General features: G+C 41.9%; 1 protein-coding gene across 1 annotated transcript in view; it reads left to right on the top strand.

The window, feature by feature from the left end:
* LOC119562453 (nuclear pore membrane glycoprotein 210) overlaps positions 1–23,667 on the top strand; it is a 586,123-nt gene that overhangs the window by 475,752 nt on the left and 86,704 nt on the right. The window contains exon 16 of the mRNA XM_037875640.1: positions 16,223–16,358. Within this exon, the coding sequence (XP_037731568.1) occupies positions 16,223–16,358 (136 nt within the window). The remainder of the gene's footprint in view (positions 1–16,222; positions 16,359–23,667) is intronic.

Below are 23,667 nucleotides of genomic sequence, written 5' to 3' on the forward strand. Positions count from 1 at the left end.
TTTTCATATATAATTTTGCGGAGTACTCGACATTATCTATTAGTTATGTCGTTCCACTTTTTCTAAGTTGAAAAATTAGTCTGGCAAGGGCCTTCTGGACCAAGAAATGGAATGGAATGGACCAAGCGGGAAAACTATTCATATATACAAATATAAGCTATTTCAGTTTATGTTTATGTTTTCAGCGCACAAAGTACTGTTCGCTGCTGTGAATTTTAAATGTTGCTACTTTGCATTGCCCGTCCGGCAAGTGTGCAACTCTTATGTTGGTTGCGATCGCGTTCTATATATGTATCTCCGTATGTGTATACGTGTTGGCGGGTGTTATTGACTTTTAAATTGAGCCTTAATGTCTTAACGACACTCCACTTAAATCGAGTGTGCGGGAATGTTCGATCGAATACTTATGACTTACTAGCCAATTAGAAGTGCGCGGACTTATGTGCTTATGACTTATGTAATCATTGTTAGTATGGATATGGATGTGCTAACAAATTCAACTGAAACAGGATTGCGGCCAATTTCGGATGAGCAAATAGTTGAAATTTATTTGCAGCTATGTAAGTCCTTATCTTGCGCTGGAATGAAGGCGATGATTATACAAATCCGGCTCAAAGAATTAAAGTGTTTGAGTGGTGGCGTATCGCAGGATGCCGTCCTTTTTTAGGGGTGGGGCGACGTACAGGTTTGATGTTGAAAATTCGCGAGGGGAAATTTTAATAAATTAACTCGGGGGTGGGTTTTCACTTCTTTTCACCTTCACTTTATTTGAGAGAATGTCTTCTAGCTTCTGCTGTGGTGCACAGGTAGCGAAGTTGCTCAAGAAGGATTGTTCAGCATGAAAACAACTGTTGCCACCGCTACCGTGTTCACGGATTCCACAATCAAAAATTACTTTGCGACGGTGTTCAGATCCGTCTTGCTTGATACCCAGCATACCATAGTTGATATCTGTCCCCTGGGGTCGAAGTTCAAAGCTCATGCCCTGATAGATTCATGATCTGAGGCAACCTTTATTTCTGAGCGGCTTTTCAAATTAATTAGGTTGCCTCACCAAGTAAGCAAAGCCCAACTATAAGGCTTAAACCAGACAGTATCCGGTGAACCCAAAGAGGTCTCTCAGCTTACCATTCGTTCTTCGAACAGTCCTAGCTTGCAAGTAAACATGACTGCAATCTTTCGCAATTAGATGGAAACCTCTCATCTTGTCCGATTCCGCAACAGTTTTTACGGGATCATTGCGAACTACCGCTGGCGAATCCAAAGTTTTACGAGAGCGAACAAATGTACTGCCATCTATACTCCTAAGCGGTACCCGGCCGAACATCTGTGGCTCTCTCCTTGGTCAAGAAACCATTTTCGGATGGATTCTAACAGGATCAGTGCCTGCTCCAAGGCAAAATCAGATTTCCGCCTTTTCCACGCGAATTCCCTATGCGTTTGACACATCTCTGGACAAACGCTTACCAAATTTTTGGCAGTTCCTCCTGCCAGTAAAATTGAGAAAAAATTTCCCGGACTACCACGAGACACAATAGCGGCAGATATATAGTAAGCCTTCCGATTCGTGATCCTGAAAACGTGAAATCCACCACGAAAACACTTCAGATTCAGTTGTCGCAATTCCTAAGAACCGAGCAACGCCTAAAAAGGGACAGTGGGAACCGGATCCCTCCGCTCTTATTTAACGTGGCATGTTCCACAATGAAGGTTACAACCACGACATTCTAATATACACACAAGTGAGTATATAATGCACGGGGGTAGGCTAAGCGCCAAACCAATGCCCCGGACTAGAAGCTATAGCTATATACATAGCAACCACCCCAGTAGCAATTCGAGTACTTACTTGTCGGGCTAGCATTCCCCCTTGCGTAGGGGCGAGATCTATCTAAAATATTTACGTTCTGTGGGTCACAGCACCCGAGTTGTATAACGCAACTTCCACGTCGAGCCCGAAGACTCTACCCGCGATATAGGTGTCAACCACAGCCACCACGATACTCCCACTAGGGGGCCAACCTCAATGAGCAGTCTTGGAACTGCTCAACCCGTGGTACCGAAGTTACAGGCTCGGTGAGCCTCACCCCTTCAGCTCCGACAAGTTCGGCTGAAAACCAACCTTCTACCTATGATTCTGTCAGTTATTACCTTTCGCCTCATGCTATGCTTAAGCCGAAAAGTACGACCACCAAGCTGCGTGTGATATTCGCATCTTATTCTTCAACAGTAAGGTGCACATTCGAAGTTTTGAGTTAGAGACGGTAACCTTTGGAGTCAATTGTGCGTCATTCTTGGCGATTCGAATCCTGCAACAGCTGGCGACTGACTTGCAGCTCAGCCATCCAAGAGCAACGTCATTCGCAAACATATGTATGTAGATGATGTCCTTTCGGAAGCTGACTCCGCAGAGGACGCTCAGCTCGCGATCTACAAAGTGCTCTAGACTCGCGGGCTTTCCATTAAGAAAATGGACCTCCAACCACAAAGAAATTTAAGCTCATATCCAAAGCGATCATCTGATCACAGACTTCCTCGAGAGATCGACACGAAAAGTATAGCCAAAACTCTCGGACTACGTTGGAAAGCGACGTCCGATGAATTTTTCTTCGTCCCACCAGATTTCGCATCGGAGATCTCCCTCCCGAAACGCCAGGTCTTTTCCCAAATGGCCAAGCTGTTTGCCCAGCAGGCTGGCTCGCTCCACTTGATGTGTGCGCCAAAATCTTTATGCAAGAGATTTAGCTTAGAGATAGGGCACACGACGATGGTGCACATGCTCAAGCCAAGTGGGGCGCTAGTCAAAACGGTATCACTTCCTAGGCTGGAGCTGTGTGGAGCTCTACTGTTGTCCGAGATGGCCGAGGCCATCCTTCCTAGTACGCCGCGGCTGACCTCGAAACTACCTCGAATCCACGATAGTGCTGGCATGGTTAGCCAAACCAGCGTGTCATTGGACAACGTTCGTTGCCAACAGCATGACAAAGATCACCGAGTCTACAGAGGCAGCCAATTGGTCGCACGTTCAATACGAACATAATCCAGCTGATTTGGCTAGTCGAGGAGTTCCCCTTCAGGAGCTGGTGAATAACCCGCTTTGTTGCCATGGACCCACATGGCTGCAACGGCTACGCAATCAATGGCCTAGCCAGGGCATCGGCTTGCCGATGACCGAGGTAGAAAAACGTGCCGTCAAAGCCCATGTGGCGTTTATGCCGACAGAAGATATCCTGGATCGATTTTCCAAGTTAGATAGAGCATTGCGGACACTTTCAGGGGTCCGTCTAGAGGCCCAGGACGTTGCCGCCGCTGAAAGATATTTTCCTGAAGAATACCGCTGCTTGAGTCAAAAGCGTCCTTTGTCCTCGTCAAGTTCGATTCTTTCTTTGAACACCTTTTTAGATTAATAAGGGCTAGTCAGAGCATGCGGCCGCTTAACGGCCTCCGAAAGTTTGCTGTATGATGAACGACATCCTATAATCTTACCGTACTAATGTGCACTCTCTCGACTACTGGTAGGGTTTACGTATCTCTTAACATTACATGGTGGTTACCAGTTTGTGGTACGTCTCACCCGGTCCAGATACTGGGTTCCGAGAATCAAGAATTTGGTGAAGGCTGTAAAGATGCCCTCTGGCCGGGGTACAACTCCAAGTGGGATCTGGGAGTCCTTTACAAGAAATTTGTAAATCACTTAGACACTAGACGGTAGAGTTCGGTACATACAAAGTATGGAGAATTTCTGATAGTTATCTTATAGGTAGTCGTCTTATTCCGTATATGTTAATATTATTCTCGAACAGAAAATTAATTAGGAAGGATCTTTCCGCTTCTCAACAATTTGATTAGGAAGTATCTTTCCGTTCCTCAACGAGTTCCTCTACGAATTAATTTGGAAGGATATTTCCGTTCCTCTACGAGTTAGTTAAATAGAAGGGAGTGGGGGGGGGGGGGGGAAGGAGTCGGATAGTAAAATAATGATAACCATATTTATTATATATTTATAAAATTCATTTTATTTACTGTTATTTCTATGTTCACTCCGTTTATTTTTACTGTTCCTTCACTGCACCGTTCGGACACTGTCCTCCGAAATCTTCTTTAGCATGTGCTCATACGACCTTCTCCTTCGAAAACCGGGAAACAAGAGACCTTATCCGTCTTAGACTACCCACCTTCTCCCTTTTTTTCGACGCCTTTCTTATCTACATCTACTTACATCGGCGTTGCCACCTTGGTTTTAAACCTATATTTGGGCTCCACTTTTCTTAAGAAATAATCACACTTCATGTTCTGTCTCTTAAAAATATAAGTAGAGCTAAGGTGACTGTAAAGGTTAAATGTTAATGATTATAATAATATTGTTTGTGGTGTCCTAGCCTTTAGGTTGGGTCGTCACAAAGCAGTGACTAACTCGTACACAGGGATGGACTTTACCGGGACTTTTGATTTAGAAAATTACACTGGAAGAGCTTGTCACAAAGAGGTATGTCTTGCTTTTCGTCTGCTTTTCGTCAGCTTATCTACGAAGGCCATCCATCTACCTCAGGGAAAGATGTATATGTGCATTGAAATTATTTAAAAAAAAAAAATAATAATTATATTAGGTTTTTGATTAAATTTTTTTATATTGCTTGAATACATATTAACATAAGAATAACAATATATTTTTCGTAAACGTTTAGATTAACTTTAAATTAAATAATTAACTTTAATTTCATATGAAATAAGTATATCTGCTCGAAAATTCAAAATACAAGTTAAACAATTTTTAACAATTTTAAATATACTTCTTAATAATTTATATGTTTTCCTTTCTTAATAAAAATTTGATTAATCCGATTGGGCATTATAGTGGTCAAGTTTTGCAGAGTTGTCGGATTTATTTGATCCCATTCCTTGATCAAAGCCTTTTTGAGGTCATTAACTGTGTCGAACAGGCGGCCGTTCTTGTAAACTTTATTAGAAAGTAATCCCCAAAGATCTTCTTTTGGGTTTAGGTCCGGGCTGATCGCTGGCCATTGCAATAGCGGTATTTTTCTAGCTGCCAGAAAGTCTTTAGTTTTACGAGCTGTGTGAATTGGCGCGTTGTCTTGCTGGAATATCCACTCATCCCCATAAATGTCTCCAGCAAATTCGATAAGCACTGTTTCTAGTAACTCTATATAAATTTCTGCATTTGTTCTAGTCGGTATGAAAGAAAGTGGAGACTTCCCAGCACACCCAAATCCGGCCCAAACCATTTGTTTGTGGGGAAGACAACAAATATGCCACCCTTATATTTATAATTAATAACGCACGAATAGGTTATATTAAAATGTATAGCGTTTATTCGGAGCGGCAGACGGACTGTGAATGTATAAAAAGCTTGGCTCCAAGATCTTCATATAGACATATGCAGGCTTACAAAGTAGTTGCTGAATAGATAAGCGACAGCTTTATGGGTATAAGAAAGAAGGCGAAAGATAAGCAGAGAGCTATGCAGGTGCCGTCGTACACCTATGCGCGCATGACTAGGCGCTGGCGATCTGCTCCGAACATACTCCCCCCGTTGGAAGAGGTAAGGTTCCAACTATCTCGGAATCGATGGGCAGAACGGCTAGCTTGGCGACGGCTCTCTTGATCAGACCCGTAGCTGTACGGACCATAGCTACTCTGATGACTCCGTCCCCGCCGGGTATGACTTCTTGGATGCACCCAAGCTGCCATCTCAAGGGTGGGACGTTGTCCTCCTTAAGCAAAACTATGCGTCCAACCTTGATGTTAGACGTTTCGACGCGCCACTTGCTCCTCTCTTGAAGTAGGGACAAATACTCGCCGCTCCACCTTTTCCAGAAATGTTGCTGCATCTGGGTAACCCGCTGCCATCTGCTGAGGCGGTCTTCGCGGAGATGAGTAATGCCAGGCTCAGGAAACTTAGTGTAGCTTGAACCCTTCAGGAAATGCGCCGGTGTTAGCACCTCAAGGCTTTCAGCATTTTCTGAAATTGGACAGAGTGGACGGGAGTTAAGGATGGCAGAAATCTCATATGCAAGAGTTCTTAATTCATCGATGGCTAAAATGGATGCACCGACGACTCTGTAGAAGTGAAATTTAGCTGACTTCACAGCGGCCTCCCATAAACCACCGAAGTGCGGGGCACGCGGAGGGATGAACTTCCAATCGATCCCATCAGCTAAACAGACGGAAGATATCGATGCTGTGTGCTGCTCGCTCAAAAAGAGCTCTTTCAGCTCGGCAAGCTCTCTCTTTGCACCGACAAAGTTTGTAGCATTGTCGCTCCAAATGGTACGCGGACTGCCTCTAAGGCTGATGAATCTCCTCAGCGCTGCGATGAAAGAATCCGTCGTAAGATCCTGGACCACTTCCAAATGAGCAGCCTTCGTGGAAAAACAGACAAAGACGGCGATATAGCACTTGTGGGGTGCCTTATTTCTGGCCTCTGCTTTATGATAGAATGGCCCACAATAGTCAACTCCTGTGGTATGAAACGCTGGATTAGGCTGCACTCTATTTGCGGGAAGGCTACCCATGACGTGCTCCCAAGTAACAGGCTTCATTCGGAAACATCGGACGCATTTGTTGATAACGCTGGCGACGAACTTGCGGCCTCCAATCGGCCAGTACCTTTGCCGTAATGCGGCAAGCAGCGCCTGCGATCCTCCATGCAAATATTTCTCATGATAATAAACGATGATCGCCTTGGTGACTGGATGATCCTTGGGCAACAGTATCGGATGCCTCGTGTCGTAGTCCAAGTTTGCGTTCTGAAGCCTTCCACCCACGCGAAGTAACCCATCGGAGCCGAGTATAGGTCTAAGCGAAACCAGCTTGCTTTTCTGTGGAAACGGCTTGCCCTGGCTAAGAGATCCATACTCCTTCGCCAAGTTAACCTGTTGGATGCTCCTCAGAAGAAGTACAGTTCCAGAGTTGATCTCCTCCACCGAAAGTCGACCTTTTAACGGCGCAGATTTGGCTCTGCAATTTGAAATGAATCGATAAATGTATGCAAATACGCGCTGCAACTTATCGAAAGAGTTGAGGAATTTGCAGTTTGATGAACTGTCTATGCAAACGGCCCCAATTAGAGCCACAGAACGGCGCTCTGGAAGATCCTTTACTGAGTCTAGCAGGGACGGCCAATTTGACGAGCTTTGCAGAAGGAATGGAGGCCCGTTAGCCCAAAGGGAATGTTCCAACAATTCTCTTGGGGTACATCCTCGCGATACGACGTCTGCCGGGTTCAAGTTTGTAGGAACGTGATGCCAAGACATGTCTTTCGTCATCTCCTGAATTTTCGCGATTCTGTTTGATACGAAAACGTTAAACTCCCTCGGAGGTTGCCGAATCCACGCCAACACAATGGACGAGTCCGACCAGCAATGAAAGGTGCAATCGAAATCTATGGCTTCCTTGGCGTTTACGATTAGCTCAGCCAATAAAAGCGCTGCGGAAAGTTCTAATCTTGGAATTGTTAAGGCCTTCAATGGAGCTACCCTTGACTTGGCACAGAGCAGATGGACTTTCGATTCTCCATTGGTCTCCGATCGCAAGTATAGACACGCTCCATAAGCTGACATGCTAGCATCGCAGAATCCATGCAACTCAACGGAAGCCCTTGGTTGCAGTACGAATCGTGGGAATTTTAAGTTCTGTACGACCGATAACTGTGAGGTCAACTCCCCCCATGACGAAAGAATGGGCTCTGGCAGTGCATCATCCCAATCCACGTTCGCACTCCATAGAGATTGCAAAAAAATCTTAGATTTTGTGATAATAGGAGTTATTAAACCGAGTGGATCATAGAATTTGGCAATCGTCGACAATGCAACCCGCTTAGTGGGTCGTTGATTGGTTGGCAGTTGAGAAAAATGAAATAGGAGCTGATCAGAAGATGGATCCCAGACTAGTCCCAATGCCTTGGCGACATCCGATCCATCGTGAAATTTGATTAACTGCTCCTTGTCGCATTCAGACTCTCCCTTCAGGGCTGCTGACTCATTCGAACACCATTTCCGAATTGGAAAGTGGCCTCGCGACAGTAGTTCCTTCACCTGACGACGAATTTCTCTCACCTCCTCAACTGAGTCCCCACCAGATATTAAATCATCCACATAGAAATCTCTACGAACAATTTTTGCTCCAATAGGAAATGATTCCTCCTCATCGTAAGCGAGTTGATGCATGGCTCTTATAGCCAAGAAGGCAGCTGGCTTGGTTCCGTAAGTCACCGTGTTCAATTTAAAAACACTCAACTCTTCCGTGGAGCTTTCTCTCCAAACGATGCACTGCAAGAAATCATCCGGGTACGAGACACGCACGCAACGGTACATCTTGCAGATATCTCCACAAAGAGCAACTTTAAAAAATCGAAAGCGAAGCAGTATATTAAAGATTTTTTGTTGAATTGTTGGTCCTGCCAGAAGTAAGTCGTTCAGAGAGCTACCAGAAGTTGTTTTAGCAGATCCATCAAAAACGACACGAAGCTTCGTACTCGTGCTCTCCTGCTTATGTACGCAATGGTGGGGCAAAAAGAATTGTGTTTCTGGCGGTTCCTTAGTTACAAGAGACATGTGACCTAGATCGATATACTCCCTCAAAAATGCTGAATACTGTGCTTTCAGGGCTGGGTTTCTATCTAATTTAGCTTCCAAACTCTTGAAACGACGACGAGCCAAGCAATAAGAATCACCTAAAGATTCGAATCCGGAAGTGGACAAGAGACGAACAGAGTATTGGCCGTTTCCAAGTCTAATGCAATTTTCATTAAAAAGTTGCTCACATCGGAAGTCTTCCGACAACAAAGATGGCTTAGACGAAGTGAAGTCCTCAATTTCCCAAAATCGCTTTACAATGGCGGAAAGTGTGTCATCGGAATGATCAGCTGGGTCCTTGATGCTGGCTTGTAAAACCGACTTATGAGTTGGCATGTTCGATGATAACCCTCCAGAGACTATCCAACCAAGCTTGGTGTTCTGAAGAGTTGGCAAAGCCCTATCCAAATGAATTTGTCCCATAGAAATTATTTCGAAAAACAACCCAGCGCCGAGTAAAAGGTCAATTCGTTGTGATTGATTGAAATTAGGGTCAGCGAGTGAAATGTTTTGCGGTATCCTCCACGATGTTGCATTTATATTGAAATGGGGTTGATAATCAGTAATACTGTGAGTCACAACCGCTGTGAATGCCGCACGATAGCTTGCATCCCGTGATTGCACAAGAATATCGACAGTCTTATCAGAGATCATGGAAGATTCTCCTATCCCAGAAATCGACGTTTGCGATCTTCTATGATTCAAGTTTAGTTGGCTAGCTAAGCGAGAGGTTATGAAGTTTAGCTGGGAGGCCGAATCTAAAATTGCTCGGCAAGGCATGAATGCTCCAATTCTATTTCTAACGTAGATAATAGCAGTTGGAAGCAACACGTAGTCGATCGGCAAAATATTTAAGGTTTTGGGTGGAGGGCTTGGTATATGATGATCAGGATGCGATGATGTATGCGAACATGATACTAATGCTGATGAAGTAGATGGTAATGGCTGAGAGCTCGAGGATGGATCGCATGATGGAGATGAAAATGAGGTTGATGTTGCGGATGGGTCATGGTTCATGTGTAATAATGAATGATGCTTCATGCGACAATACTTGCAGTGAGTCGACTTGCATTGCTGCAAACTATGCCCCTTGCGCAAACAGTTGAGGCAGAGGTGCAACTTCTTTGCTTCTCTATATCGAAGATTCGGACTCAAATTTAAAAATCGAGAACACTTTGGCAAATAATGATCCCGTGCATCGCAAAATAGGCATGTCAAATGATTTGAGTTAGTAGCAGAAGCAATAAGTGTATTTTGGTTATATTTGTGCAAGTTTTTTCCCACCTGCTGGCCTGGTGTTTGAGTTACCAAGGCTTGATCCAAGTTTTCCATCATCCTGCACCTCTTTTCCAAAAACGATTCCATAGCATCCCAGGTAGACAGCTCAGTGATTGACAAATCCTCTTCCCATTTTTCCCGCGTCCTCTGATCCAGTTTCCGAGTGACGATGTGAATTAAAAGTCCATCCAAAATTTGTTGCGTATTGGCCAGGGTTCGAATTGCTCGCAGATGCGAATTCATGCAATCGCTCAGCTCCCGAAGACCCTTCGAAGATCCCTTCTCGACACCCTTTAAACCGAATATTGCCTGTACATGTGCCTGAAAGTGTAAAACTTTATTATCAAATCGATTAACCAGCAAATTCATAGCCTTTTTAAAATTCGCATTCGAGGGTTCGAGCGAGCGTATGGTTTCCAGAGCCACGCCGCCCAAACTCGAACGCAAATATTGTAATTTTTCAATGTCGCTTAGCTCATCATCATTTCCGATGACCGTAGTGAAAGTCGCAAGAAAATCCGGCCACTCAGAGTAGGATCCATGAAAACGAGCAATTTCCAAATTTGGCAACCGAGGCTTCCTAGATCGAAAAGAAAGATCCGCATTATTAGTGATGTCAATAGATGTTGAATTTGCAGCGGTTGAAGCCGGCAATTGTGACTTGCGATGAGCCGCCAAGCCTCGGTTTAGTTTCGCCTTCACATCCATGAAGACTTCAGCAAATTCAATCCGATGGTCGCTTGAGATCTCTGCAAAATCCAGTCTTTCCAACGATGTCTGCGCAGAATCAAATGCCTGGTTTAAAGAATTGATCCATTCCATTCGCGCCAGCAAATCAGCTTCGTCAAACTGATTAACCGCATCAGCGTTTAAATAACATTTCATCGAGCTCATTTGCCGCAAAATAGATTGGGCTTTGACTCGGTAGTAGTCGACGTCACTTGTGGATTCATTTTGAGCCCGAACCGAGTTTTCCGTATCAGACATTTTTCAATTACGAGAATGGAAAAAAATGAAATGAAAATGAAATAAAATAAAATGTCCGACCGCGTTAGAGGCACAAAATACCGTATACCCTTTGCCGCGAAAACGTGAAGGTTAACAAGCGTCGCCGAGATGCAACGGAACCTTTATCTTGGTTGTTGTTGTTCTTGTCGATAAATTGCCTGCCTAGCAACAGCGGATTATGTAACTGGCAAACGAATGTATAAATGGCTATATGTACATATATATATGTAATATGCGCTATTAACAAAGATTAAATGCAATTCACTTTGTTAAGAATTATTTGCACAACACAGTTTTGGTGTTTTTCACAGCGCAAAATGTACAAAAAATCCAACGGCCGGCTGTGCACTTTTATATGCACATATGTATGTATGTATGTATGTTTGTGACCGAATGCACGAAAACGACAGCGAAACAAAGCGTTTGTTTAAACTATATTAAACAATCGCGAGACCGAGTTGCAGACTCCGATAAAAACTGCTATCACGTCGGGGTCACCAAATGTTTGTGGGGAAGACAACAAATATGCCACCCTTATATTTATAATTAATAACGCACGAATAGGTTATATTAAAATGTATAGCGTTTATTCGGAGCGGCAGACGGACTGTGAATGTATAAAAAGCTTGGCTCCAAGATCTTCATATAGACATATGCAGGCTTACAAAGTAGTTGCTGAATAGATAAGCGACAGCTTTATGGGTATAAGAAAGAAGGCGAAAGATAAGCAGAGAGCTATGCAGGTGCCGTCGTACACCTATGCGCGCATGACTAGGCGCTGGCGATCTGCTCCGAACACCATTAATGATCCTCCACCGTGGTTTCGTTTATGACATTTTATTCATTCATTTTATTTACTGTTATTTCTATGTTCACTCCGTTTATTTTTACTGTTCCTTCACTGCACCGTTCGGACACTGTCCTCCGAAATCTTCTTTAGCATGTGCTCATACGACCTTCTCCTTCGAAAACCGGGAAACAAGAGACCTTATCCGTCTTAGACTACCCACCTTCTCCCTTTTTTTCGACGCCTTTCTTATCTACATCTACTTACATCGGCGTTGCCACCTTGGTTTTAAACCTATATTTGGGCTCCACTTTTCTTAAGAAATAATCACACTTCATGTTCTGTCTCTTAAAAATATAAGTAGAGCTAAGGTGACTGTAAAGGTTAAATGTTAATGATTATAATAATATTGTTTGTGGTGTCCTAGCCTTTAGGTTGGGTCGTCACAAGGCAGTGACTAACTCGTACACAGGGATGGACTTTACCGGGACTTTTGATATAGAAAACAAGGAAGAAAGCTATAGTCGAGTACCTCGACTATCAGATACCCGTTACTCAGCTAAAAGGACCAAAGGAAAATGGAGATATGCAGCAAAGCGAGGTTGAAATGCGCCACCTACCGGCGGTAGACAGATTTAAGCGTTGTGGGCGTTAGAGTGGGCGTGGCAAAGTTTTTTTTGGATCAATCGATAGGTATTGACAATACCAATACATTTCAGTTAAAATTTTTTATCTAGCATGAATATTGTGGGCGCCACAGGCTTGGGCGGTTTGTGGGCGTTAGAGTGGGCGTGGCATATTCGCGTGACAAACTTGCGCTGCGCTCAAGCCTACGGAATCTAAATCTGAATTCCCATTTCTCTATCTTTGATATTTTCCGAGATATCTGCGTTCATATTTACGATTTTTTGAAGTTTGTGGGCGGTTTGTGGGCGTTCAAAGGAGCGTGGCAAACTTTTTTTGGGTCAATCGATAGGTATTGATGAGAACAATACATTTCAATTAAAATTTTTATTCTAGCATGAAAACTGTAGGAGCCTCAGTTTTGGGCGGTTTGTGGGCGTTAGGGTGGGCGTGGCACTCTGCTGAAACAAACTTGCGCTGCGTAAGAAGCTCAGGAATCTGCACGCCTAATCTCAATAGCCTAGCTCTTATAGTTTCCAAGATCTCAGCGTTCATCCGGACGGACAGACAGACGGACAGACGGACAGACGGACAGACGGACAGACGGACATGGCTAGATCGACTCGGCTAGTGATCCCGATCAAGAATATATATACTTTATGGGGTCGGAAACGCTTCCTTCTGCCTGTTACATACTTTCCGACGAATCTAGTATACCCTTTTACTCTACGAGTAACGGGTATAATTACACTGGAAGAGCTTGTCACAAAGAGGTATGTCTTGCTTTTCGTCTGCTTTTCGTCAGCTTATCTACGAAGGCCATCCATCTACCTCAGGGAAAGATGTATATGTGCATTGAAATTATTTAAAAAAAAAAAAATAATAATTATATTAGGTTTTTGATTAAATTTTTTTATATTGCTTGAATACATATTAACATAAGAATAACAATATATTTTTCGTAAACGTTTAGATTAACTTTAAATTAAATAATGAACTTTAATTTCATATGAAATAAGTATATCTGCTCGAAAATTCGAAATACAAGTTAAACAATTTTTAACAATTTTAAATATACTTCTTAATAATTTATATGTTTTCCTTTCTTAATAAAAATTTGATTAATCCGATTGGGCATTATAGTGGTCAAGTTTTGCAGAGTTGTCGGATTTATTTGATCCCATTCCTTGATCAAAGCCTTTTTGAGGTCATTAACTGTGTCGAACTGGCGGCCGTTCTTGTAAACTTTATTAGAAAGTAATCCCCAAAGATCTTCTTTTGGGTTTAGGTCCGGGCTGATCGCTGGCCATTGCAATAGCGGTATTTTTCTAGCTGCCAGAAAGACTTTAGTTTTACGAGCTGTGTGAATTGGCGCGTTGTCTTGCTGGAATATCCACTCATCCCCATAAATGTCTCCAGCAAATTCGATAAGCACTGTTTCTAGTAACTCTATATAAATTTCTGCATTTGTTCTAGTCGGTATGAAAGAAAGTGGAGACTTCCCAGCACACCCAAATCCGGCCCAAACCATTAATGATCCTCCACCGTGGTTTCGTTTATGACAGATCTATCGTGGTTGCCTTTTGTCGCGCCAGTACTTTTGACAGGAGTCAGGACCGTCTAAATTAAATTTTTTTTCGTCCGAAAATATAACTTTTCTAAACTCCTCCGACCAAAATTTGTATTGCTCAGCAAATTGTAGACGAGCGGTAATGTGACGCTTTAATAGCTTGGTACAGCGTCGCGGGAACCATATGAAACCATTTTGTTTTGGTTCAAAATTTGGTTTATACGTCTTTTGGGTACGTCAAGATTCAGTTGACCTTTTATCTCCATGCAAGACTTGTTGTCTTGAACAGCTAGACGCCGAATTTGTCTCTTGCACCGCTCGTCGAATTCAGTGGGACTGCCGCTTCGCTTTATTTTTCCATAACTTTCCGGATTTTTAAGGAAGTTACTAATTGTATTTCTGTGCCTATTTAATCTGGCAGCAATATAAGAAATGGTCTGGCCAGATTCAGCCAGTCCTTTGATCATGCCGCGACCTTCCTCTGACAAATGAAAGCCACGTGGCATTTTACCTTAAAATGAAACTTAATATTAATTATTTTATTCTACAAGGATAAACAATCTATTTTATCTGATCTATCTATTTTTCCGCTGATTAAAAAATATTTTTTGATCACACTTCTTAGCTTACTCGCTATCAATAACACAATAATCTCAATTTGCACATATACTTATTTCCTATTAAAAACACAAGTTTCAGCACATGTTATTAAAAACGGTACAACGAATGATGCCCAAAAAGGACCATTGAATTAGGAGATGTTCATATAAGATAAGAATACAAAACTGCGTACTTAGAAAAACTGTACCGTTAACTTTAGAGAAAATAAAAGCAAATTAAAAAGTGCACATATACTTCTTTCCCTGAGGTAGAGCCTACATCCGACTTATCGACTGAGAAATTTCTTACCGCCTTCGCTCGGTTCGTATCCAGAAGAGGGTGTCCTCGCCAAGTTCAGTTCGACAATGGAAAGACCTTCGTCGGCGCTGCCACCTTGCTTCCCCGAGATTTTCAGCAAGCCGTTAAGGAGTCTGTAACAGATGCGTATAGTCATCAGCAGCCCAACTGGCAATTTATTCCGCCTGTGGGAAGCTGGTGTCAAGAGCTTTAAGACTTTTGTCTACAAATCCCCAACTACGAGAATGTATATTTTTAAAGAGCTTTTGACCCTCCTAGCAAAAATCGAGCCTTGTCTAAACTCCAGACCGCTCTTTCCCATGTCGGAGGATCCTGCTAGCGTTGACACCAGGTAAGACTTTGTTCTACAAATCCACAGCTACGCGAAAGTATACTTTTAAACAGTTTTCGACCATCCTAGCATTTAGGTCCACTGTACAGCGAATCTATACCATGGCACCGCTATTCCATTGCACCGCTTTCCCAATGCACCTCTTTTCCAGTGCACCGCCCTTCCGAATCGAAGCCAGCCACAGCGCCCCGTTGCCACCGCAAGTCAACGAAGTCGCACTTCTTCAACGACGACGGAACGTACCCCCTCACCCCTCTACACCCATAAAGTATATATATTCTTGATCAGGATCGCTAGCCGAGTCGATCTAGCCATCTCCGTCTGCTGTCTTTCTATCCATATGAACGCTGAGATCTCGCAAATTATTAAAGCTAGAATGTTGGGACTCGGCATGCAGATTCTTGGATTTCCTGCGCAGCGCAAGTTTGTTATGGCATAAGCCTAAAACCCGTCCAGCGCCCATTTTTTTTTTTTCTTATTTTGTAAAAATGTAAATAAGAGTTTGTTCTTATTATCAATACCGATTTGAATGCCAATAATTATTGAAATCGGAATAAATTCATTTTAATGTTATAACCAATTAAAAATTAATCTCTTGCAATTTCAATCAAGATTGCACCCCTAATGCAGCAAATCAGCTGTTTTCACAAAGCCGCTAGGGGCGCTATAGGCTAGTTGGTGTTGTAGGCTTGGTGGCGCTAGGTGGTGCTAGCCACAAGTAAACATCTCTTTCTCCCTCGCACTCCCCTTAGCTGAGTAACGGGTCGGGTCTGATGGTCGATGGTATCGACTATGTCGTTGTCGTGAATTCGGTATTTATTTTCGGTGCCAATTATTTTTGTTTGGTTGTTTCCGGTTGATGATCATAGAGCTGTGCGCTCTTGATTAGTACTGAAATCAAACTGAAGCTTATTAACTGTACGCTAGCCAAGCGTGGCCGCATGTCACGTGATCAAAGAATCACCCAGGACTTCTACCGACTTTGGCTCGGTCACTAGTCCCGCGCCTTGAGTATAGCGTTTTTTCTTGTGTTTTATTTGGTTAATTTTAGCATAATCGATTATCTTTAATTCGCCCCTATTTAGTTATCACTTAAATTTTTATAATTGCAGGTGCCCATTGTCGGCAGCACTATGATGACCCAAAAATGCGCTGAACGTTCTTATGGCGGATCTTTTGTGTATCGCGTACTGGAGAATCTAGGCTTCGTGCTTACCACCACGGTTATTGTAATCATATCTGTCTGGGGTAAGTCTTGACACTTGAGTGGATTAATCAATTAAATTCTTTGTTTCTGTGAAAGTACATCGATGCCATTATGTATACAACTCGATTTGACCGCCACGGGCTGGTCCAGACGCTGAACCCAGTTTCGACGGTTTTCAAGCAAAAATCGGTCGATACTTGTTGCTCAGCCCAATTCACGAACAAACGACGATTCTGGTGATCAAGCGGCTTCAGTTCTTGAAATGATCATAGAATCCAGCACATTTGTTCTAAAAAGTTTGAAATCCCTCGAGATATCCTCTTTTCATACCATTGAAGAGGGTATAATGATTTTAGTCAGAAGCTTGCAATGCAGTAAAGGAGTCTTTTCCAACCCCATAAAGTAAATATATTCTTGATCAGCATTACCAGACGAGTCTATCTATCCACGCTTGTCTGTCCGTTTTAACGCAAACTTATTTCTCAGTTTTAAACACTATCGGGATGAAACCTTCCCAAAAGTCTTATTTCTATTGCATGTAGTAAATAGGTCGGGACAAGCGGGTCGTTTTCGGTAAACATATACGAACGTCAATCGGAATGAAAGATTATCTAAAAATTTCTGTAATTAGTTTTAAGTTTTCTAAAAATCGGAAAGCTCTGTACATATAATGTTCCGAAGTTAGCTTCCTTTCTTTTTGTTTATTTTTCACGTCCTCTTTAACGCCCACGTTAAAACCTGTTTATCGTCGACGTTTCTGAAGATTTGTTAAAATGTAAATTCTTTTTTTTTTTAAATATTAATATCTATTTATCCATCTGTATGCCAAGAACTGTCCAACTCGGACCATCCATTGAAATGTTATAGACATATAAAGACATATAAAGGCGCTATTGCGGAGTGTGCAATATTGTGCACATTCGCTTTGCTGCTTGCATATCTCCATCTCTCTTGCACCTCCTTAGGTCAGTATGGATTATCTGATAGTAGAGGCCGTCGGCTATAGCGTTTTCTTTTGTTAAGTAACGCATCTATCGGCGTAGATATCAAGCCCAAACAAATTCCTTTTTATGGGCATTAGAATGGTCGTGGCAAACTTTTTTTTGGGTCAATCGATAGGTATTGCCGAGACTAATACACTTCAGTAAAAATTATTTATCTAGCAAGAAAATTGTGGGCGCCACAGGCTTGGCCTGTTTGTGGGCGTTAGAGTGGGCGTGGCATATTCGTGTAACAAACTTGCGCTGCGTACAAGGTTACGGAATCAAAATCTGAAATCCCAATTCTCTGTCTTTTATATTTTCCGAGATATCCGCGTTCATATGTACGATTTTTTGAAGTTTGTGGGCGGTAAAGTGGGCGTGGCACCTTGCTGAAACAAGCTTGCGCTGCGCAAGATGCTGAGGAATATCCATGCCAAATCCCAATAGCCTAGCTCTTATAGTTTCCGAGATCTCAGCGTACATACGGACAGACAGACAGACGGACATGGCGAGATAGACTCGGCTTGTGATCCTGATAAAGAATATAAATACTTTATGGGGTCGAAAACGCTTCGTTCTGCCTGTTACATACTTTCCGACGAATCTAGTATACCCTTTTACTCTACGACTAACGAGTATAATTATGAGGTATCTTAAACCAAAATTAATTTTTGGATGACATAACACAGAACGTTCAGATGACATCTCAAAATATTTTTTTTATGTCTACCATTAAATCCGAGCGGAAGTCGGAATAGGGTCGGCGGATTTTAAAATTGGAAAGGTTATAATTTACCGTGTTTAGAGGTGTAACCACCAAATAATTAATTACATATCAAATGTGCAGTAAATTTAAAATCTGATGACGCGATAATCAACATCAAGGAATATGATAAAATCTTAATTTGCATATAAAGCTGTCGCGAAGAAAAAGAGATTCTTAGTGCTTTTAATATGAACGATAGTGCAAGTACTAACAAAATTAACAGTAATTATTGCGTTTGGCGGGCGTCATAATATTGCGATAAAGTCCATATATAATCCTCCGATGAAACTGTCTTCGGAATTAAAAATAGCAGCGCAGAAGACATATTCTGCTTGTGTTTCACCAGAGTCTCTTATTTTCTTGTTAAAGAAATGTGGCTGCTGCATAACCAAGCTAAATCGCTGACTTTCAATAGTTCACTTGCAAGCTGTTGGGTGCACAAGACGACCAGTAAGTTAAGTTAAGGGTATTATGTCTAAAAGCATGTAACAGGTACAAGAAAACGTTTCTTTTGTAAAAGCAAGTGAAGCGGGTCTGCTTTGTTCTGATAGTTGTTGGCATTCCTTAGTTTTACGGTATTAATGACATGCATTTCTAGAAGAAAACAATAGGAGTTTAAAATTGAGTAGCAGTAGATTTCTGATGAGCGAGGTCTGTAGAGAAAGTCGGTAACTGACTTTTTGATGTCAGTTCAGAATGCGCAGAGAGGACGACCAGAACTTACTATGCTGGACACCTAATTCATTGAAACATGGAAAAATCGAATAACCCGATACTTCTGGACAATATGTATATGGCAGCGTTGGAAGCGCACCATAGGACCCTGATGGAGGGAGTAAAATCTATACAGACACCAAGGACTCCGACAGCGGGCGATAAGGCTAACCATGCCACCTTGCCCAAAATGTAATCCCGATGGCGCTGGAGCAGACGCCTCATTCTGGTGTAAAACAGTCAACCATGTTCTAGGGGGGAACCGGTTTGGTGATGAATTTAAGCAAAGCTTTAGAGGGCAGCGCATCACAATAGTCATTGGAAATATGTTTTCCAGGCATCACCTAGACACAATCTAAAGAGCTGTTTATTCAACGCTTTGTCGGAGTGGAGAGAACTACAGCTATTCTACTAAACGTTTTGAATGGTCGTCCCAAATCTACAGAGGGATTCACAAAATCTGGTCGTTGGTACACATGGCTCAAATTGACAACAGTTCGTTGCGCTGGATATATACCACAAACGTTACAAGCCGCAATGAGCTACAAAAACAACTGCAGGCTCACGCTTTTAGGAAGCGCAATGCGGAAGAGAATGCAGATTCATCTGGTCCACTGCGAAAGAAATCCAAGTTCCAAGTGAAATGTCACCATAGCGGAAAGATTGACCATAAAATTGAAAATACCGTTCTCGACTTAAAAGGGGACAGAACGCAATTTCATTTTGCCCCGACTCGGAAGCTGAACGTTCGTTGCAGATAAATTTAAGGGAAAACGACTTAATAATATTGTACAACCAAAGACCATAGAATAACAAGATGCGTAACTAGGAGTAAGAAAATGTACACAGGCGGGCTAATTTTTGCAAAGCAACCCTTACACGTATAGGAATCTATTTTTAGAATGCCGTTGCTTTGCTTCCTTCTCTCTCCCTCTCTCTTGCTATCTCGCTCGCGACACTTCGCGCTGTGAAAAAGTCAAAATTCAATTTTTGTCTCAATTGTCGATTCTTGAATTATGTTGACGAAAAGGAATCGATCTAAGAGACGCATTGCTCATGCGAGTTATAAGCGGGCTGTGGCGCTCTGCGTATGTTGGTGACCCGTGGATAATGGATTAGAGTTCCATGTTCGAGTCCACTCAGAGGCTGGATTCAACGTAATTTTTTTTATAGTTTTTTTCGTATATTAATATTTTTTTAGCTGTACTTTTTTGATTATTTTTTTTTAATAGATGGATTTTTTATTTTTTTTAGTTTTTTTATTATTTTAAATATGTTTTTATAGCCGAAATTTTTTTTAGATGTACCAATTGGGACTTTAGCAATTAATCGCTCCTATAGATATATTTTTTTTGGTGTAAATTACATATAAAAGGCTTTAGAAAAATATCTAATAACAATAAAAACATGAACACAATAAGTAATTCACTTTGAATAAAAGCGTAATGTGTACTCGAGAAAACGATTTTTCATTATATTTTGTTGAACATGGTGAGTGCAAAATGCAAATTTTTGATAAATGGATTAAAGCTTTACTGTTCATAACCCCCAGATATTTATTTATTTTTGACGAAGTATATTCAGCTTATTGCTACTTTTACATTTGTCTGGGGAGTCTAGCCACTAACAATGTTTGTACAGCAAAACTGTAATCAATTTATCTAACATTAGCATTTTATGTGAATAACACTCATGATTTTCATTAATTAAAAAAAAAAAAAACGATTGCATAAAAAGAAAAGTTGTTCCCAGTCGGTGTTGAACTCCGACCTGCAATTCCCGCGGTTGACCGACTAGACCCCTGGCCTACAGGCCATTGACACCTCACGTTAGTCAAATGCGAAATTGAGCCCTTATTGCAGCAGACCACACGAAATGATTCACCAACACAACCAAAGAGCTTTACACGGACAACGCACACTAGCAAAATCGAAAATCCACATCGAAAATCCACACCAAAAATTTTGCCGTACATTCCGTTGTATGGCTGTTACGCATCTTGTTATTCTATGGTCTTTGGTACAACTATATGGCCTAGGTAACGACTCCATCTTTACCACATTATACCCTTGCAGAGGGTATATTGATTTCAGTCAGAAGTTTGCAAAGCAGTGAAGGAGACGTTTCCGACCCCATAAAGTATATATATTCTTGATCAGCATCACTAGACGAGTCGATCTAGCCATGTCCGTCTGTCCGTCCGTTTCTACGCAAACTAATCTCTCAGTTTTATAGCTATCGGGCTGAAACTTTCCCAAAAGTCTTATTTCCTTTGCAGGTAGTATATAAGTTGGAATCGGACAACTAAATCTTATAGCTCCCATAGAAATAATCGAAAAACAAGAAAGGAAGTTAGCTTCGGCAAGCCGAAGCTTATATACCCTTCCAGCTATAATTATTAAATTTAAAAATACAAAAAATGATATTCCCAATAGTATAAGATAATATGTCAAAAAACACCGAAGCTATAATTTGTTTTATATTATTTTCCTACCAATTTTCCGATCGTTCCGGCTAGATCGACTCCTCTAGTCATGCTGATCAAGAATATATTTACTTTATGGGGTCGGAAACGTTACATCACTGCGTTGCAAACTTCTGACTGAAATCAATATACCCTCTGCAAGGGTATAAAAATGTAAAAAAATTATATCATTGGTGTTTTTTTAACATATAACCTCCTATGCTTGGAAATAACATTTTTTAATAAGTTTTGAATTTCGAATTAAGTTTGATCAAAGTCGGACGACTATATAATATATCTGCCATAATAACGATCCGAAAATTGGTGGGAATATAATATGAAACAAATTATAGTTTCGGTGTTTTTTTAACATTTAACCTCCTACGCTTGGAAATAAAATTTTTGAATTAGTTCTAAATTTCGAATTTTATTTGACCAAAATCAGACGACTATATCATATAGCTGCCATAGGAACGATTGAAAAATTGGTGGGAAAATAATATGAAACAAATTATAGCTTCCGTTTTTTTTAACATATAACCTCCTACGCTTGGAAATAACATTTTTTAATTAGTTCTGAATTTCGAATTTAATTTTATCAAAATCGGACGACTATATCATACAGCTGCCATAGGAACACTCGGAAAATTGGTGGGAAAATATAATGAAAACAAGGGAGAACGCTATAGTCGAGTACCTCGACTATCAGATACCCGTTACTCAGCTTAAGCGACCAAAGGGAAATGGAGATATGCAAGCAGCAAAGCGAGATTTAAATGCGCCACCTACCGGCGGAAGACAGATTTAAGCGTTGTGTGCGTTAGGGTAGGCGTGACAAATTCATTGTTCAATAGAATAAGTTAGCCGCGCACTTTGCTCTCTCTGAGCGCCGGCAGTGCTTTTCTCTTTGCCGCTAAGTTCGGCCGGCAACTATTTACATACACACACATACACGCGTAAAAACATTTCGCACTGTCTGGCTCTGACGTCATAGGTTTTTTTTCTTGGGAGGTTTGTGGGCGTTAGAGTGGGCGTAGAAAAATTTTTTTTGGGTCAATCGATAGGTATGGACAAGACTAATACATTTCAGTTAAAATTTTCTATCTAACATCAAAACTGTAGGAGCCACAGTTTTGGGCGGTTTGTGGGCGTTAGAGTGGGCGTGGCACTCTACTGAAACAAACTTGCGCTGCGTAAGAAGCTCAGGAATCTGCTCGCCAAATCTCAATAGCCTAGCTCTCATAGTTTCCGAGATCTCAGCGTTCATCCGGACAGACGGACAGACGGACAGACGGACAGACGGACAGACGGACAGACGGACAGACGGACAGACGGACAGACGGACAGACGGACATGGCTAGATCGACTCGGCTAGTGATCCTGATCAAGAATATATATACTTTATGGGGTCGGAAACGCTTCCTTCTGCCTGTTACATACTTTCCGACGAATCTAGTATACCCTTTTACTCTACGAGTAACGGGTATAACAAGGAAGAACGCTATAGTCGAGTACCTCGACTATTAGATACCCGTTACTCAGCTAAAGGGACCAAAGGAAAATGGAGATATGCAAGCAGCAAAGCGAGATTGAAATGCGCCACCTATCGGCGGTAGACAGATTTAAGCGTTATGGGCGTTAGAGTGGGCGTGGCAAATTTTTTTTTGGGTCAATCGATAGGTATTGACGAGACCAATACAGTTCAGTTAAAATTTTGTATCTAGCATAAAAATTGTGGGCGCCACAGGCTTGGGCGGTTTGTGGGCGTTAGAGTGGGCGTGGCATATTTGCGTTACAAACTTGCGCTGCGCACAAGGCTACGGAATCAAAATCTGAGATCCCAATTCTCTATCCTTGATAGTTTCCGAGATATCCACGTTCATACTTACGATTTCTTGAAGTTTGTGGGCGGTTTGTGGGCGTAAAGGTGGGCGTGGCAAATTTTGAGTCAATCGATAGGTATTGATGAGAACAATACATTTCAGTTAAAATTTTTATTCTAGCATCAAAACTGTAGGAGCCACAGTTTTGGGCGGTTTGTGGGCGTTAGAGTGGGCGTGGCACTCTACTGAAATAAACTTGCGCTGCGTAAGAAGCTCAGGAATCTGCACGCCAAATCTCAATAGCCTAGCTCTCATAGTTTCCGAGATCTCAGCGTTCATCCGGACAGACAGACGGACAGACGGACAGACGGACAGACGGACAGACGGACGTGGCTAGATCGACTCGGCTAGTGATCCTGATCAAGAATATATATACTTTATGGGGTCGGAAACGCTTCCTTCTGCCTGTTACATACTTTCCGACGAATCTAGTATACCCTTTTACTCTACGAGTAACGGGTATAAAAATTAGAACTTCGGTGTTTTTTGACATATTATCTTATACTATTGGGAATATCATTTTTTGTATTTTTAAGAATT

This window comes from Drosophila subpulchrella, unplaced genomic scaffold, assembly GCF_014743375.2.
Source record: "Drosophila subpulchrella strain 33 F10 #4 breed RU33 unplaced genomic scaffold, RU_Dsub_v1.1 Primary Assembly Seq48, whole genome shotgun sequence".
NCBI lineage: Eukaryota > Metazoa > Arthropoda > Insecta > Diptera > Drosophilidae > Drosophila > Drosophila subpulchrella.